Here is a 20073-nt window from a genome sequence, read left to right as displayed (position 1 = left end):
GTAGCATTTGCTCACATTAATTTGTTACAGGGTTTACAATTTCATTTATGTAGAAAAAGTGGTGTTCTTCTAGATGTCGGGGTTGTTATTCTGCCCTCAAGAAGACAGAGAAATGTATCAACTCTCCTAATTTGCATCATTGCCCTGAATTTATTTATTACATTGTTAAAAACTATCTGCTCTCTTCTAGATAGTAGTAGCTGTGCTACCGTCCTTTAGGTACCAAAGGGAGCTGGCATTGTTTTCAAAGGTGACGAGAGCTTAATGACAGCTGAAGTCTCAGTAGACATTTCTTTCTTGGCTTTAATACACTTTACAAGTTTCATCTGAAGTGAAAAGAAAAAAAATATTTCCATCTGTATTAATCTCTTGCCTTTTAATAGTTTATCTTGGCTCAATTTACTACCACTAACTAATGGTGCTACAGTTATAGAAAATTAATGTAAATATATTTACATAAGTGAAACTACACTTAATGTTTTAAATAGTTTCTTTTTTTCTCTTCCAGATATTTACTATATTGTGATTAATTGCGTGTGATTATGGGTAATTTAGCTCAATTTTTTTAGCTTTACTGCATAAACCAGATATTGTCTCTGATTTTTATTACCTTTGCATTTTGGTCTGAAGGTATCTTGGTTGCTAGCCTCAGAGTAGTCCATCATTTGAACACAGGGAACAAGATGTTCCACTAGTTATGAGTTTAGGGAATGCTGTTTTTAGTGACAATGATGGTGGAAATTTAACTACTATCACACTGTAGTCATTTTTGGCTCTGAGTAAAACCCAAGTTATTCTGCTTTCTCAATCCACCCACTTATATAATTTTTTTCTCTAATGTGAGTGAACATTCTAAGTTAAATATCTGTAATTATAAAATTGAGTTAGCTATAGTTTTATAGGAACAAATCAATAACTTCACCTGTAAAAATATCCAGCTGAGTTCCTCTCATCTTCAAAGTCTCTTAGTCAGTTTCTAGGGACCCATACAAGTAGATAGTTTCAAACATGATTCCATAAAGATAGTCATGATCTTTCATTTGCATTCTTTGATTTGGGCCTTAGTGAAAGGCAGAAAGCTCCTTAATTGTGAAATTTTAGACTTTCAGAGAGAAAATACATAAAGAAATCAACATTCTAATGGAAAACTAGTTTTTACTCCACTTTTCTAAATCCGTTTTTTTTTTTTTTCTTTATATTTTTGAGCTCTTCTGAGAAAAGGGAATGCTGTCTTTAGAAAGCCAAAGTGTTATCCTATAATCAGTTAATTTATAGTCCCATCGTCAGCAAAGGGCTCATATGCATTATCTGAGTGTCGAATGTAAATTGCCCAGTCTTAAACTGAATGCCTGATTATATTTCTGCAAAAGAGGATGTACTGTGCATAGCTTATGTGAAACCAGTAACTACCTTAGAGGAAGTTCGTAACCTCAGTTTTAACTCAACAGAACGTGGTTAGATTTATAAGTTATATTTGAATTATTACAATAAGTATTTTAGCTTAGTATTCATGAAGACTTGAATACTAACCCTCACGAGACTTATACAAGATTCATTTGCACACTCAACCAGTTTTTAATTAACGGCTCCTATTGGAGATGCAGCCATCATGTTTGTATCAGTAAACAGAACACAAAAATCTTTACTTTCATGTAGTTTATACATTATTGGGAGAAGGGGAGGATAGACAAGAATTAAATACGTAACATTGTGTACTAGGCAGCGATAAGTGCTAAAAGGTAAAAATGAGGGAAAAAGCAGAGAAAGTGTGGTATGTGAACAGTCTGTCAAAATTTTAAATGGGGTGAGCAGGAAAGGTCTCAGAGAGAAGGTAACATGAAGGAAGTGAGGAGTTAGCCATGCTGATATTTAGGGAATAGTGTTCCAGGCAGAGGCAACAGCAAATGCAAAAGTCAGAAGCACAGAAGCAGAATATGTGTCTCACCCAGCATTACCCTCATGTTTAAAGCAGAACCCTCACCCCAGTCTTCTTACTCCTGCTAGTATACTGTTATTTCTAACTCAAGGATTCAAGTGACACAGAAAGTTTATTTTTCATGTAATAAATGCTTTCTGTTGTTCTAATTGAATCCTTTAAGCTTCTGCTTCATACTGTTTTGTGGCTAAAGCTCCATAGAGACAATCTGATTCATGATGTATAAACCACAAGGTAAAGCCTGTGTGTTTAATGAGCCAAGAATCATACAGCTCAAAGGCATAGGGACAGTTTCCTTTCAACCACAGTACAAAGATCAGATCTGATTCATGAGACTTATTCACCATTATTCATCTTTAGGGGGTGCTCTGTTGTCAATGTGCCTTGTAGACTTTCCACCCCCATATTTCAACTTCACTAGTTTTTTCCCACTTCTCCTGTTATTTAGTATCTTTTTTCTCGCTCCTTCTGGTTTAGCCAGCCTTTTAGGCACAGATATCAGCTCCCTCTTTCCTATGGGAAGCTTATTCCATAAACACCAAGCCTCTCAACGAGTTTTATTTATTTATTATTTTTTTGTTTTTCAATTACAGTTGTCCCATTTTTCCCCCATTGCTCCTCCCCACCCAACCCCCCCTTCTCCCCCAATCATATCCCTCGCCGTTGTCCATGTCCATGAGTCATTTATACACGTTCCTTGACTAAACCCTTCCCTTACTTATCCCCCTTCTCTCCCTCCCCCCTCCCTCCTATTGACTGTTATTCTGCTCCTTGTCCTATTTAGTTCACTTGTTTATTTTGTTCTTCAGTTTCCTGTATTAGGTGATATCATATGATATTTTTCTTTCTTTGCCTGGCTTATTTCACTAAGCATAATTCTCTCTAGTTCCATCCGTGTTGTTGCAAATGTCAGGAGTTCCTTCTTTCTTTCTGCTGTATAGTACTCCATTGTGTAAATGTACCACCGTTTTTTGATCCACTCATCTACAGATGGGCACTTAGGCTGTTTCCAGCACTTAGCTATTGTCAACAGTGCTGCTATGAACATAGGGGTGCATAAGTTGTTTTGAATTTGTGTTTTAGGATTTTTCGGCTATAATCCTAGCAGTGGAATCTCTGGTTCAAAAGGCAGTTCCATTTTTAGTTTTTTGGGGTAACTCCATACTGTTTTCCATAGTGGCTGCACCAGTCTGCATTGCCACCAACAGTGCAGTAGGGTTCCCGTTTCTCCGCATCCTCGCCAGCACTTGTTGTTTGTTGATTTGTTGATGATGGGCATTCTGACTGATGTAAAATGGTATCTCATTGTGGTTTTTATTTGCATCTCTCTGATGGCTAATGATGTTGAGCATTTTTTCATGTGTCTATGGACCTTCTGTATGTCCTTTTCGGAGAAGTGTTTGTTCGGGTCCTTTGCCCATTTTTTAATTGGGTTGTTTGTTTTCTTGATGTTGAGTCATATAAGCTCTTTATATATTTTGGAGATAAGTCCCCTGTCTGTGATATCATTGGCAAATATGTTTTCCCATATGGTTGGTTTCCTTTTCATCTTGCTGATGTTTTCTTTTGCTGATCAGAAACTCTTTAGTTTGATGTAGTCCCTTTTGTTTATTTTTCCTTTATTTCTCTTGCCTTAGGAGATGTATCCGTGAAGATATTGTTACATGGGATATCTGAAATTTTCCTGCCTATGTTTTCCTCTAGGACTTTTATGGTGTCACGGCTTACATTTAAATCTTTGATCCATCTTGAGTTTATTCTCATGTGTGGTATAAGTTGGTGGTCTAGTTTCATTTTTTTGCACATCCTTGTCCAGTCCTCCCGGCACCATTTGTTAAAGAGGCTCTTCTCACTCCTTTTTATGTTCCTTCCTCCTTTATCAAATATTAGTTGACCATAGAGGCCTGGGTTTATTTCTGGACTCTATTCTGTTCGACTGATCTATATGTCTGTTCTTATGCCAGTACCAGACTGTTTTAATCACAGTGGCTTTGTAGTATTGTTTGATGTCTGGTATTGTGATTCCTCCTGCTATGTTCTTCTGTCTCAAGATTGCTTTTGCTATTCGGGGTCTTTTTTGGTTCCATATTAATTTTTTGGAGTATTTGTTCTAGGTCTGTGAAATATGTCATTGGTATTTTAAAAGGGATTGCATTGAATCTGTAAATTGCTTTGGGTAGTATGGCCATTTTGATGATGTTGATTCTTCCCATCCAAGAACATGTTATTTGCTTCCATTTATTTGTATCTTCCTTAATTTCTTTCTTCAATGTTACGTAATTTTCAGAGTACAGGTCTTTTATCTTTTTGGTTAAGTGTACTTTATTTTTCTTGTTGCTATAGTAAATGGTATTTTTTTTTTGTCTCTGTCTCTGCTATTTTATTGTTGGTGTACAGAAATGCCTTAGATTTCTGTATATTTATTTTGTACCCTGCTATTTTGCCAAATTCACTTATTATATCGAGTAGTCTTTTATTGGAGTTTATAGGGTTTTCTATGTATACTATCATGTCATCTGCATATAATGATAGTTTTACTTCTTCTTTCCCAATTTGGATGCCTTTTATTTCTTTTTCTTGTCTGATCGCTGTAGCTAGGACTTTCAACACTGTTGAATAGGAGTGGAGAGAGTGGACAGCCTTGTCTAGTTCCTGATTTCAGGGGGAATGCTTTCAGTTTTTGTCCATTGAGTATGATGTTGGCTTCAGGTTTCTCATATATAGCCTTAATTATGTTAAGGTATGCTCCCTCTATTCCCATTTTGCTGAGTGTTTTCATCATAAATGGGTGTTGTACTTTATCAGATGCTTTTTCTGCATCTATTGATATGATCATGTGATTTTTGTCTTTCATTCTGTTTAGGTGATGTATTATATTTGTTGATTTGCGAATATTAAACCATCCTTGCATCCCTGGGATGAATCCCACTTGATCGTGGTGTATGATCTTTTTGATGTATTGCTGGATCTTGTTTGCCAATATTTTGTTGAGGATTTTAGCATCTATGTTCATCAGTGATATTGGCCTTGTAACTTTCTTTCTTTGTTGTGTCTTGACCTGGTTTTGGGATTAGGGTAATACTTGCTTCATAGAAAGATTTTAGGATTTTTCCTCTTCTTGGATTTTTTGGAATAGTTTGAGGAGGGTTCTTCCCTAAATGTTTTGTAAAATTCGCCTGTGAAGCCATCCAGTCCAGGGCTTTTGTGTGCAGGGAGATTTTTGATTACTGTTTCAACTTCCTTCTTTGTTATTGGTCTGTTGAGACTTTCCAACGAGTTTTAAATGAGCCGTAGTATAGTCACATGTAACCACTTTTTTTATTATACTAATACACTAAAACCATTATTCAGTCTGTGCATATATCTCACATTAAACATAAGCATAATTTTCCTCTCTTCCTACTCCCTTCGCCACAAAGTCATCTTTTCCTCCTAAGTGATTTATTTTAGGCTTTGACCCATTTTAAGGATTATGAATCTTGTTGGTGTAAGAGGTGTCAGCACTCACAGAAGGGATGAGTTACCTCATGTGGTTGTGGGGTCTCTCTACTGAAAGTGTTCACTGAGAGACTAAATGCCCATGTGCTCGACAGACTACTGTATTCTGGCAACATGGGGTGGGGAACAGACAAAGTGGCCTGGAAGATTTCCGTAGTTCCTAGTACCTGATACACTTTGCCACCCTATCAAAGGTAATGAACATTTAAGATCTAACAGCGTATATGTTATAGTCATGCATAATGATATTTTGGTCAACCATGGACTGCATGTATGACAATGGTTCCTTAAGATTATAATGGAGTTGGAAAATTCCTGTCACCCAGTGACGTCATGGCTATGGTAGCATCATAGCACAACACACAACTTATGTGTTTGCAATGCTGATGTAAACAACCTACTGTGCTTCCAGTCTTATGAAAGTATAGCACATACAACAAGGTACAGCACATAATACTAAATGATGATAATAAATGATTGTGTTACTGTTTTGTGTATGTACTATACTTTTAATCATTATTTTTGAGAGTGTTTTCCTATTTACAGAGAAAACTTTATTGTTAAACAGTGTGTCATGTTACAGTGGAAGCAACCTCATACATCTTATGCACTTTTGTTCACGCTGTCTCTTGATTGCATTGTTTTCCCTTGTGCTTTATTTAATCTTGTGTTGTTTTGCATGGTAACATGCCATACAGGCTTGTAGCCTAGGAGCAGTGATTATACCATAGAGCCTAGGTGTGTAGTAGTCTATACCATCTGGATTTGTGTAAGTGCACTCTGTGATGGTCACACAATGACAAAATCTCCTAATAACACATGTCTCAAAACATATTCCTATTGTTAAGCAGCATATGGCTGTGTGTGTGTGTGTGTGTATGTGTATATATATTTTTCCTTGTATTTCAAAGGTATTGTCTTCCGGGAACTAGAATAGCTGAGGAGAAGTTTTCTATGAGTCTAATTTTTCTTTTCTTGTTGGTAGTCTGCCTTTCTTTTCTATCCTTGTTCTCTATACTTTTACTATTAAATGACTGGGAGCGAAGTTGATTTATTTAGTTGTTTTCTTAGTATTCATTTCCTATTAGAGAGCTCATGTTTTCTTTTATTCTAGAAATCAGCTTTTTTTTCCCCTTTGAATATTGTTTCTTGGCCATTTTGTCAGTCCTACTTCTCTGGAAGTCCTATTATATTTATTTTGAAATCTCACAGTCTGTTCTCCATATCATTTATTTTTTAATATTTAAAAACTATTTTATTTATTTTTAGACACAGGGGAAGGGTGGGAGAAACAGAGGGAGAGAAACATTAATGTGTGGATGCCTCTTGCATGCCCTCGACTGGGGAAATGGCCTACAATCCAGGCATGTGCCCTGACTGGGAATTGAACCAATGACCCTTTGGTTCGCAGGCTGGCACTCAGTCCACTGAGCCACACCAGCCAGGGCTAATATTTTTTATCTCTGTGCTGACTTCTGGGTACCATTTGCAATATTATTTTTCACTTCATTAATTACCTCTTTGACTTTGGAATATAGTTTATTCCAGCTTTGTTCTTTTAATTTCAGTGCTGTGTTCTTTACTATAAAATTTATTATTGGTACTTTTTCATACACACTTGTTATTTCATTATTTGGCTTCTCAGTTTCTTGGTTGTTTTTATGGGGCTGTTTTTTTTACATCTTTGAGCATTTAAACATACTAATTTTAACATGAAAAAGTGAATTCCTGTTCCATGGGTTGATATTTGTGCCATTCTGTCTTGGCATTACTTTTCCTCAATGTTTTAGAACTTTGGGTTAAAGGTTTAATTTTGAGTGGGATGCTTTTTCCTTCCATTCTCTTCCATCCTGTATCCAACCTTCTTATCTAATGGGGACTTCTGCCTGAGAACCCCCCTGCCCCAACCTATGCCCCATGTTCCTAACCGGACCTTATATTGATGGTTTGGGGTTCTCTGCCCCTGGACATCATGATCTAATCACCAAACAATTTGTTGTCTTGTCACTTCTGCCTCTTCTGATATTAAATTTTATATCTTCTACACAGTAATTTTTTAAAATGCTTTCTGTTGTAAGCCAGGACCCTGCTCCAGCTTTCTTCACCACCTTGGTTTCATGTCATGAGACCAGCTTGAATCTCCCGTGGCCTGTGGGACACCTTTTGTCTCTGTTACACTATTAGGTATAAGTTCTTGGCCATCCCTACCTGTTTTGAATGGGAAGCTCAGCTGCATTTATAATCTGCAATGATTTTGTTTATTTTTGACCCAGATGATGACTTTTCTTTTTTTTAATTCTTTCATCATTGGAGCAGTGGGGGCTTCAAAACATGAATGCACAGTGACATATATAAACCCACATCTATGTATGAATGCACATACCTAGACTTAAGTTTATTTTGGACTGTCTTTTGCTTTTGCTTTTTCTTAATTAAAATATATAAAGAATGTTTGCTCTAATAAGATTTAAAAATGTATGTTTAACAGTTCTAAAGAAACACTACCTTTTGCTACTTTTTTGAGAGTATACTGTTTTAATTTTATACTTTAGCCAACAACAGCTTTTAAATACCTAACATTTATTGAGCTCTTATTAAGCCCAGGCAGTATACTAAGGACTTTACTTACGGTATTTCATTTTATTCCCATAACCATGGGGATGGGGTAGAAACCATAACTTTATTGATTAGGAAAGTAGGGTTTGAGGGATGAAGTGATTTGTCAAACATCAGGGCTACATGAACTTTCTTAGAGTTAACTACTGTATCATTTATTAGAGTTTGATTTAATTAAGGAGATCTTAACTTTTGTAAAAAATATTTGTAATATTTTATATTATATAAGTAGGATCATATGATGCTTTTTTAGAAGATTCCTAGAACTACAAAATCTTCCATTTCAACATGAGGAATAATTCCGATGAGAAAAAATACATTGGTCATCCTTGATCTCAGGGGTGACAATAATTGTGTGTGAACCCCTCAAATTTGTATTTTTGGGGAGTCCATCTAGGTGTAGAGGCACAATTACATTGGAAACAATGAATTATAAACTTAAACTGTTATGTCATATGGTTTTGACTTAGTGAGTGTGAGTTCAGAGGAAAGAGAGCTCAGAGTGAGCTGGAATACCCAGATCAGATCAGAGAGACTGTAGCAGTTGTTAAACACACAGGCTCCACAGAGAGACCGCCTGGGTTCAAAGCTGGCTCTGCCACTTGCTGACTGCATGACCTTGAGTAGCTCACCAACCTCTCTGTCCCTGAGTTTCTTTATCCTCTTTTTCCAAATAGACATCGTAATAACATCTCAAAATGTTGCAGCTCTCTCTCGCTGCCTGACTGCCTCTTTTATAAGTTGCATCCACACCCCTGGAAAGTGGCTGTCCCACTTGGCTTTGAACTGGGTAGTAGTGGCCTTTCCTGGCCAAAATGGACACCTGAGCTGGAGAAGTAGCAGATCTACAATCCTCGGGGTCTCCCATGACATTGCACATGTACACTGTGTGACAAGCAGTACAATCTTGAGAATCCTGCAGTCAGAAATTCTCTCCTGATCTTCCTGAGGCTCTGTGCTATTACAGGAGCTGTTGCTATTTGAAAGCATCTTGATACAAACAGAAGAAATAAGGACTCTGTATTCTGTCTGATTTCTTACTGAGAGCCAATCAAATCACTAGGCTCTCTTGTTAAAAGAATAAGTGATTTCTCCCAGTTGGGAATACAAGTCATCCTCATCCTCTGCCTGGTTGCAAAAATTTGACTCTTTATGTACTAAGGAAATGAAATAATTATTTAACTTTAAAATGAGGACTCAGTTCATACCCCATAAAGAACTGAGAACAATGCCTGGCACGTGATTTGTGCTCAGTAAATGCAAGGTATCATCAGTAACAAGAATGGCAGCATGATTATCACTAAAGCTCTCAACTGGTCCTTGTATAGAAGAAGGTGTTTTAAAGGAGCTACAGGAACAGGCAGGAGATAGTAGCTGACTGGAGTACTTGGCTGAGTAGCAGCTGATCTTCAGTCCAAGACCTTCTGGTTATGGGTTTGGAAAGCTGTAGCACACTCACAAAATGCAGCTAAGATATCATCCTTCCTGCCTCTGGACTCTAGCCCAGAAAGAAAAAAGACGTTTGGGGTTGGTGAGCTATTCCATCATCCAATGGGCTTCACATTGGAATGACAAGGGAGTTTTCAAAAACCCCAGTGCAAGTCCCAGCACAGAGATTCCCGTGTAAATGGTCTGGGTAGGGGTGGCCTGGGGCTTTGGAACACTCATCTGGTGCAGGTAATACGCTACTGTTTGAGAGGGTGCCCCTTTGAGGGTCAGCCCCTCTACCCAACCTCATCCTTTTCCTGCTGCTTCCCAGCCAGCGTAGTGGCCAAGGTTCTGATTTATTTATTTATAATGGGTATTCCTAGATCATATGTGCTTCTCAGAAAAGGAATTGGGGATGGTGATCACTTCTCTTGTGGAAACTACTCCTGACCATAGGAAGGGCTGCCTTCCCCTCCCCCTCCCCCCTGCTGCAACATCCTCCCACTCCCACAGGCTCCCCACAGGCTCTGGGGAACAAAAGAACATGTGGTGTTCAGCTGTGGTCCCCATGCAGCTGCATGATGGCTGACAGGTTGCAAGCTCATGTGTCTGTCTCAGCTTTCTTTAAGCAGCGCTCTTGGGTTCCAGGACCAAATAATAATATATTAATGAAACCTCAGCCACACTTTTATTTGTCACTCCACGGCTGCTAATTTTCTTGTGCTGTAAATCACAGAGAGAAAAAGATCAACAGGCAGAAGTAGCATTCCTTCAGCCACAACTCCCAGTGTTTAGAGGCTGCAAAGTGAATAATTATAGCCTTGGTATTAAGCATTCATTATTTCACCAGCCGCAGTTAGCCTGGCTTTGTACATTTAGCCTTGCTGTGCTGGCATTGAAAGTGTCTGTGCAGATGGCCACAGTTCACCTCCTCACTGTCCCTGGCTCCATGCGCCCTGGTCCGGGGAAGGAAACGGATGTGTATTTGGGGTGTTCTGTGTGACCTGGGCACCCTAGGTGCTCTTACACGCTTTCTCTTTTTGTCTTCCTGACAAGTGCTCTCCCCGCCAGGCTCTGGGTCATGTGATCAGATGCATTGGGAGCTTGCTTCCCGGAGTTCTTTTCTTGGATTCCCTTCTGGTCTTAAGTGAAACCACTGTTTTCCAAAGAGGGACAGTGGCCATGTATTCCCCAGGTGACATGTGGGTATAATGCTGGTATAAAATATGATTATAATTAACTTGCTCGTCATTAACTTGACTCAAGAATTTATGTGGATTTTCAACAGTATAAGAGGGATGGCTGCAGCACTATATGGTGAAATAGACACCATTTTGCACTGGAAGTGTTAGGGTCCAATCTCAATCCAGCCACTTCACAGGTATGTGTGTTTGGACAAGTTGTCAAATCTTTCTGTCTCTGTGTCTTTATGAGTAAAACTTGTCTATCCCTAGTGCTATTTTAAAGGGCATTGGGGAAGCTCAAATGAAATGTTGTTATGAGAGCACTTTGTGAGCCTTAGCACAATATAGTTATTTTTTCTATATTTCCCAGTGTTCTTTTCTCCATGTTCACATGGTTACTTGTTTTCCTTGGTATTGTTTTTGTCATGCTTTTGCTCATGTTGGAATGCTCATGTAGGTTGATTTGTTGCCACCAAAGGTTTGTTAAAATTCCACCCCTGGTACTTGTGAAAGTGACCTTATTTTGGAAAAGGGTCTTTGCAGGTATAATTAAGGATCTCTGGGTGGGCCTTAAAAATCCAATGTCAAGTGTCCTCATCAGAAGAAGAGGAGACACAGACAGGAGTGAGGACTCATAGGAGAATGCATGTGAAGACGGGCAGAGATGGGAGTTATTCTGCCACAGGCCAAGAAATGCTTGGAGCCACCATAAACTGAAGGAAGCAAGGCAGGATCTTTCCCTGGAGTCTTCAGGAGGGAGTATAGCACTGCCAACATCTTGCTTTTACTCTTCCAGCATTTAGAACTGTGAGAGAATAAATTTCTGTCGTTTTGGATAACCAGGTTTGTGGTAGTTTGTTACAGCAGCCACAGGAAACTAATACACTCATCTTTTATGGCTTGGCTCCAGTGTCCTGTGCTCCTGGAGGTCTCCTACATTCCTAAGTCTCCCTGACATTTCCCTCCTCCAGGTTCCTGTGGTATCCCTTACATTTGTCACTCTCCTTGCACCTGTTTCTGTAATTATCCATTGAAGAGGCTGTCTGTCTCCACAACACTGAGGATTCGGTGGGGTTTTGCCTTATTAATGTTTCTCACCTGGCATATAGCAGCTTGATATATTTTTGTTTTATACAAAATGAAATTTGCTCTCAAATTCTGTCTTATCTTTATTAAATACTCCCCCAGCACATTGGCCCTGGTTCTTAGTACTCGCAGGGGGACCACTGTGTCTAGCTTTTTGTCTATAGGCGCCTTTCCTCTTTCTGCACACATTGCCTATTAAAAATATTTCTAAAATACTGTTCAGGTGCTTGTCTCCCTGGAGACTCTCAGTGACTCCATACCTCTTGCTCTCAAGTGCTTCTACTACCTGGCCCCAAAGTATGTTCCTAGCTTTATTGGTCACTACCCTTCTCTATGAATTTCTGCTGTAAGAATACTAATCTGTTCCTGTGTTTGTAGAACATGCTTGACTAATGTAGAACCTTTGCTAGCGAGCTATAGATGGCAGGAAAACCCTTCTCTTCATCTCTGTTGAGATTTCCATAGTGTTCTTTTCCCCCTCAATGAAGAAGTGGTGTGTTTTCAATAGCATATTTTTGCTCAAACCTACTTAAGTGGATATAGAAAACTTAGTCTCCAAACATACTCTCTGGCTTTCCTTGTATTGAAAGCATGAAGTAGCACAGTGGGAAGGGCATAGGAACCCTGAATTTGAATCCTGTGTCAATTACATGCTAGCTTTCTAAACTTGAACACCTTATTTAAATTCTCTAAGCATCAGATTCTACATCTTTGAAATGGAAGTGACAATAAGACTTTATAAGGTTCTTGAGGGTTGAATGCAGTCATAATAATCATTATTTAATGGGATTGGTGTGTGTCAGGGAAGACTAAAATGGTGCAATGAGGTTAACTTATTACAGTTAATTGAGAGAGAATCACATTATAAAAGCAATGTTGGCTTGAATGAAGGGTGTATTCTAATTGATTCTGTGTTTCTTAAGGGAAATCATTTCCATTGCTTACTTCTTTGCAGAATAACGGGACCACTGAGCATCAGGTGGAGTCTTTCATAAGGAAAAAACTGGAGTCACTGTTAAAAGAATCTCAAATTCGAGACAAAGAAGATCCTGATAGTTTCACAGTGAGGGCACTACTGAAGGCCACGCATGAAGGCTTAAATGCACACCTGAAGGAGGTACATGATTCCCTCTTGTACTTGTCCTTTGACAGGAAAAAGAAAGCACATCACACATTGTTTCTGATTGTCATTTGTGAAATGCTTCTCCAGTTTCTTCCATTTCTACCTTTCTGTTGTTTGAGAACTAAGTCTCCTATCGCAAAATGATGTGAGGAATCATTAAAAGTTGGGTGGGTGGGGGTGAAAATGATAGGAGAAAGCCCAGCACCCCAGACTTGTCTTCCTCATGCATGCCTAAGTGAGCAGAGAGGCTCGAGCCTACCACGTACTATAGTCTCCCACGTCTCTGCATCTGCCGGCCTCCACGCCCTGTGGACTGCACATCCTGAACGTGTCTCCCATCTGTCCACTTTTCTTCTTCATGGCTGCGTCCCAATCCAGGCCAACGTCAACTCTCACCTAGACTTCTCTTGCCCTTCTTCTATCTAATATCCACTCTGAAACCAGCATGATTCTGGTCATGTCACTCTATTGTTCAGAATTCTTTGGTGGTGCTTCCTACTATGCTTGGCGTAAATGACGAACTCTTTGACCAGGCTTTTCAAGGACCTGCATCACTGCATCCTTGCCTACCCTTCCAGTTTCAGATCTCTTCATTTTCCCTGTCATACTGCCTCCCACAGTTGTCACACCAGCCACCAGCCATCACTGTTTATATGCCATGGTCTTCCACACATTACATTTCCTCTGCCTGGAATACTCCATTCCTACATTTGTTCTAACTCTTAGTCTTTGAAATTCCAGCTTCAATATGATGTCTTACATGAGTCCTGCCTTGACTGCTGGATTAGGTTAGAGGTCATTTTTTTTAAAGTATATTTTATTGATTATATTGTTACAATAGTTCCAATTTTTTCCCGTTTGCTTCCCTCCGCCCAGCACCCCCCTTCCCCAACCATCCCCTCCCCAAGTCCATGCCCATGGGTCATACATACAAGCTGTCCTGCCTCACCCTTTCATATATTCTTCTTCTTTTTTAAAAATAATTAATTAATTAATTAGTTAAATATTTTAACAATAAAAAATAACAATCCCTCTCTCTCAGACTTAAGACCCTTTACAATCTTATAAAGGACAATGGACGAAGGTCTCAAGCTCCTCTAGCTGCTTCAAGCTGGACATGGTCGTCGTCCTACCTACCCTTGGGTCAAGAAATCCCTAATAAGAGTGGGAGTGTGGAGGGGAGGGTGGCCTTCCCACAAGGGGAAGGATCGTGCAGACTCCAGGTTGGTTGGCTATCTCTGGACAATGGCATGCTTGGTTTAACAGGCTGGAATCCTTGTTGTATTCTGGGGGCAACAGGGTTAAAGGACATCGTTCAATCCGTAACCACTAGATGACAAAAGACAGGTATTAATTTTTCAATGTCTCACATTAGGGAAAAGAAGGGCTTCTTTGGAGGAAGGTATGCCAGGTACATCTCACCTGTCCAAAACCCTTTTGCCCATTATACTTAGTTTGGACTGAGGGAAATATTTTAGGTTTCCCCCCTCTCAGGCCTCTGGGCTCTTTCTGTCCAAGCCATTAGGATAGAAAAGAGAAACCAGTTTTAAAGTGAAGCCCACAGACCACCCCATTCTTCACCAACCCAGCCATTTAGTTCAGCCAAACCGTTGAGTCTCAGGAGGCAGCAATGCAGACAGGATTAAGTGAGGCCTATACGTACAGACAATCACTCAGGTAATGAGATCGTAGGCTTATGCCCTTTGAAAACAGAAAACACATGTTAATTTATGTAACATAACCCACATACAAGTCTCTAAATCTGTAGGACTGTCTTATCGGAGACATCCAGTTGCAAGGCATTTGACATTCTTCTTGTCTCTGGTTCAATTTTGCTCATTTGTTTGTATTGTTCATTAGTTTCCTGTAACAGGTGATAGCATAAGGTAATTTTCTTTTGTTGCCTGGCTTATTTCGCTAAGCATAATTCTCTCTAGTTCCAATCATGTTGTTGCAAATGGTAGAAGTTCCTTCTTTCTTTCAGTACTTATTCATTGTCATTTTCCCTTTGTACTCGTGTTCCTCTCTGTCTCTCTCTGTTTCTTCATCTTCTTAAAGCAGACCCGTTAGCATCTCTTGCAATGTTGGTTTGGTGGAGATGTATTCTTTTAGCCTTCTTTTGTCTTGGAAACTCCTTATTTCACCTTCCATTTTGAATGAGAGCCTTGCTGGGTAGAGTATTCTTGGTTGTAGGCCTTTGTTTTTCATTGCTTGGAATATTTTTTGCCATTCCCTTCTGGCTTGTAGTGTTTCTGCTGAGAAATCTGATGATAGCCTTATTGGAGCTCCCTTGTATGTTATTAGTTGTTTCTCTCTTGCTGCTTTTAGGATTCTCTCTTTGTCTTCGAATGTTGGCATTTTAATTATGATGTGTCTTGAAGTGGGCCTGTTGTGGTTCATCTTCATTGGGACCCTCTGTGCTTCCTGGACTTGCATGATTCTTTCTCTCTTCATGTTAGGGAAGTTTTCTGTCATTAGTTTTTCAAAGAGGTTTTCTATCCCTTGCTCTTCTTCTTCTCCTTCTGGAATTCCTATGATACGGATATTATTACGTTTCATGTTGTCCTGCAGCTGTCTTAGAGCCTCTTCAGTCTTGTTCAGTCTTTTCGTTTTGTTGCACTGTCTGTGAGTTTTTGTCTACATTGTCCTCCAGCTTGCTGATCCGATCTTCTGCTTCCTCTAGCCTGTTTTTAATTCCTTCTACTGTGTTCTTCAATTCAGAGATCGTATTCTTCATTTCCTCCTGGCTCTTATTGATAGCTTCCATGTCCTTTTTGATGCTGGTATAATTCTCAGTAAGTTCCTTATAGTTCTTCTGGAGTTCACTGTAGTTTTTCTGGAGTTCTTTGTAGTTTCCGCTGAGCTCATTGAGCTTCTCCATAATCCATGATTTCAATTCCATATATGATAGTTTGCTCCCCTCTATTTCATTTAGCACTCTTTCTGGGGATTCTGTCTTTCCTTTCAATGGGTGGTTGTTTCTCTGTCTCCCCATTTTGTGTCTCCTATTGTTTGTTGGTGCTTCTTAGAATGACCTCGGTTAGAGGTCATTTTTATATTGCCTACAGTAACCTATTTTATCTTCTCTTCTCTGAAGTTTTTAAAACACATTTGCAATTCTGATATTTGTTCAATGTCTCTCTACCCAGCTAGACTCTAAATTCCATGAAGACAGGAATCATGTCTTCTCGATAACCATTTTTGTGTTGGTTTGTCTAGTGCTTGGGTCTTAGTAAGACCTTCATAAATAGTTGTTTAATAAATGGTTTGGGAGAGAGCTATTTTATATTATCTTTTTATATAAAGACAAGGTGGGTGGGGGGAGAGCCAGCAAGGAGACTTACAGCAACACAGAATTCCTGTTTGAGCACTAACTAGCTTTCTAACTTTGGACATATCATTTAACTTCACTATAGTTCAGATTTTTTAATTTGTAAAATTGGGATTTTAATCATACTTATCTCCAAAGATGGTTGTATATATTAAGCGAGGATATGTTATGTACTTACCATAACCTTGGAGGTATAGGAGGTGCCTACATATACCTCAACTTGCATGGGACAGCCCTATTTTGTATCTACTGTCCTAGTGTAATTATTAAAAGTATTTCATTTCACATTTAAATGGATGCTGTTTTGGATAGCAAGTGACATGATCTTCTTACCAATAGATGGGCTATTAAAAGTAGAAAGGAACTCAAAAAAATAATTAGTTCATTCCTCCCCCATTTCACAGGTAAGGAAACTGAGGTCAGAAGAAGGGGCTTGCCAAAGGACATGTAGCTACTTGGTGGTAGAACTGGGTCTCCTGACTTGGAGAGTCATGTTACTTCTATGACCCCATCTGGCTACCTCCTTAATTCCAGGCATTTTGAACAGTTAATGATGATCTTTAATAGATGTTCAAAGGCAACCAATATGTATAAATAGTCAATTAAAATTACCCTGCAACCCCTTAGTCCTCCAGCATTTTCTGAACTGTCTCTCTTTCCAACTAATTCTCAGTCTTCCCTATTCCTCACCCGAAATGGCATCTCTGATTAGTCTCTATGGATATATGTAGATGCCCTCTCTGGTCTTTTCATTTTAAGTGGTTTTACTTACCCACATTTATGCCATTTATGGGGTTATATCTCTTTCTTCTCAGTTTAGCAAGATGGCCTGGGAGAGCATGGCCTGCTCTGCTGATCTCTTCTTAAACCATGTCATTAGTGCATATTTTTAGGGTTGATAACTGAATGAAAGTCTAAGCCCTTTTAGCAGACAGGCCTTCTGTACCCTAATGAGAGACAGGCTTGAGCAAGGAGTTCTCTAGCCCAGAAAATGAACCCACATGAGGAAGATTCAGAGGCTCCTATGACTCTTTCCAGTGCTCACCACAGAGGGAATGATGTCAATGAATAGATAAGCTTTGCTTTGGTTTCCTTAAACAAAAACAATCTTATTACTGCATACATGTGCTTGGATTTTATTTATGTTTAATGTTTAAAATTCCAAAGAACAGTATTTGATCAGTGTGGTTCCTTTATTTCAGTATAATTGGCTCTTACTGGTGATATGTCATTTTAAAAAATTAAATCCACTTTTAACTGAAGGTGATTTTATCCCCACTCATGGCATTCAAAAGAATATTTCCTGCATGGTGGAAAGCCTTGAGAGCAGGTACTGGAAGGGCCACTGAGAGGCCCTTGGCCCCAACTTTGGGAAATTGTTGGCAGTTCCTGTCTCATGGCTGATGCCTGGGCCCCTCTGTGCCCATGTCCCCTCTTGAGGCAGACTCAGAGCCTTTGGGCTAGTGGGAGGGGTAGAGTAGGAGGAAGTGAGCAGGACCTCTTGCTTAACCCCTAGAGACAGAGAGAGAGAAGGGTTGCCTGCCATTTCATCAGGACTAAGAGAAAAATAAAGAAGAAAAATAGTTATCTTATGCTTTATTTGCTCAGCATCCTGAAGTGAAGGAAAATGGAAAGAAATCACATGGACGATCCCTCATGACCAACTTCGGAAGATATAAGGTATGAATTAAGATTGGTAAATGGGAGGGAGGCTGAGTGGACATAATAATGAAGAACAGGAGAGAGGCTGAGGGGAAATAACCATAGAGAATAAGAAGAGAAAAAAATTGATAAATGTGTATGATTCAATTAAGTTAAATTAAGTTTAAAAGGTAATGGGAGACTATCATCACAACCTTGGAATAACTGAAGATTTCTTAAATAGGACTCCAGAAAAGGAAAAGGTTGGTAATTAAACTACTTGGAAATTTAGGAATTGCTGTTTATCAGAAGTATCAAAAAACAAGTAGCATACTGGGAAAAAATAATTTCAATACATACATCCAACAAAGGTCTTGTATCCTGACAATATAAAGAATTCCTACATATCAATAAAAAAGACAGGTACCCTATATTAAAAAAAATGAACAAAAGACTTTCATGCCACTTCACAAAAGAAGATATCCAAGTGGCTAATATAGAAAAGGTGTTCACCCTTATGAGTCCTCTGGAAAATGCAAATTTAAATGTCAGTGAGATTCCATACACACCCAACACCATAGCAGACATATAAAGACTGACAACACCAAGTGTTAGTGAGGATGTTGAGTAAGTGAAACTCACATACACTGCTAATGGGATGTGCATTTGTAATAGTACAAATAGGAAATAGTTTAAATGTCCATCAAAAATAGAATGAATAAAAATTCACATAAGGGAGTATTTATTACCAATGAGAATGACAAAATTACAACTATACACAATAATATGATCTTTATAAACGTGACATTGAGTACAACAAGCCAGACCTACAGGAGTACATGCAGTTCAATTCTATTTATATGAGATTTATAAGCAGGCAAAACAAAACCTATAGAGTAAAAGTCAGACTAGTAGTTACCTTTGGGAAAAGTAATGACTAAGCAAAAGAATCAAAAGGCTTTGGGGGGGGCATATAATATCCCATTTCCTCATTTGGTGGTTTCATTTTATGTGAATTCATCATGCTGTGCACTTCGAATTAATGTACTTTTCTAATTGTATGCTACTCTTCCATAAAAGGTAAAATGTTATACAAGTAATCAATTATTATATAGTGACCTTGATGCATGAAGTTTCTGTAAGGCCATTTCTTGTATTTTAAGGAATGTTGTACCTGGAATTTTCTTCCCCATCAATAGGATAATTTATTAAAAGGCTCAAAAAATAGTCTTTATAGCAAAAAACTGAAAACAACCAAAATGTTCACCCATAAAGACTGCTTAAGGGAACCCTGATTTATTCACATAATGGACAATTATGCAGCCATTAAAAGATGGTCACTCTAAAGAGCTCCTCATACAAAATATTAAGTGAAAAAGTAAGATGAGAAATTGAATATATTGTACATTAAGCATGATAAAATGTGTCAAAACTGTATGTAAAGAAAATATATCATCATTTTTCCAAATATTATTATCCATTGGTGATCCATTCCTTATTTCTTTTTATATTTTATGTTAAGAATTAAACTTTAAAAAGACAGATTTATTATAACACCTCAAATTGCTAACTATATGTAGAATTAGAGGCTATTTTATTTCTTTATTACAACTACTGATTTAAATTAAAATTATTTTCGAAAGTAAACCTTTTAGGTTATATTTTAGCTACTATAGAAATAGAATTTATTATGCCTCATCATAAGAAGGAATGCCCACAAGACTACTTATTGATTGTTTTAATAAATATTAATAGTATTTGAAATTGAAAATTAATATGATGTAACTGCCACAATAACTTTCCATGCCATCTCATTTAATAATCCTTTCAAGTAGATATTATTGTCCTGCCCTTTTAAGAAACACATGAGGAAGCAATAGAGGTTAGGCAGCTCACCAGCTTGGTGAGAAGCCAAGCTAGAGCATGAGATCATCGGAGGCTAGGCTTCCCACACCAAGCACGTGGAGGTTTGTGAGTCATAAATAACACCTGACATGCTTCCAGACTAAACATGATGACTCATTGTGAGTGCAATAGAGTTGAGTGTGTGAATTCCAACAGTGTAGCTTGTTTTTTATTTGTTGAATATGAGAAAATCTGAAAGGTGACAGGGTCTAAATAGGATGGAGTCCCTTTCCGTTTTGAAAGCTTCATTCCGCAGATGTCCAGGGTACTCTGTCTAAAGGTCTCGCCTTTGTTTGCGGGAGCTGTATTTTTGGTGGCAAGGTTT

At 38.5% G+C, this 20073-nt stretch overlaps 1 protein-coding gene across 1 annotated transcript in view; it reads left to right on the top strand.

Annotated features, from left to right (window-relative positions):
- The window catches only part of PLCH1 (phospholipase C eta 1), a 178493-nt gene that overhangs the window by 135793 nt on the left and 22627 nt on the right, over positions 1-20073 (top strand). Inside the window, exons 12-13 of the mRNA XM_090273080.1 lie at positions 12704-12865; positions 17811-17882. Coding sequence (XP_090129206.1) covers positions 12704-12865; positions 17811-17882 — 234 coding nt within the window. The remainder of the gene's footprint in view (positions 1-12703; positions 12866-17810; positions 17883-20073) is intronic.

The sequence above is a fragment of the Furipterus horrens genome, unplaced genomic scaffold, assembly GCF_987537825.1.
Source record: "Furipterus horrens unplaced genomic scaffold, mFurHor1.1.pri manual_scaffold_1, whole genome shotgun sequence".
NCBI classification, from domain to species: Eukaryota; Metazoa; Chordata; class Mammalia; order Chiroptera; family Furipteridae; genus Furipterus; species Furipterus horrens.
This window is presented reverse-complemented; position numbering and strand designations above follow the sequence as displayed.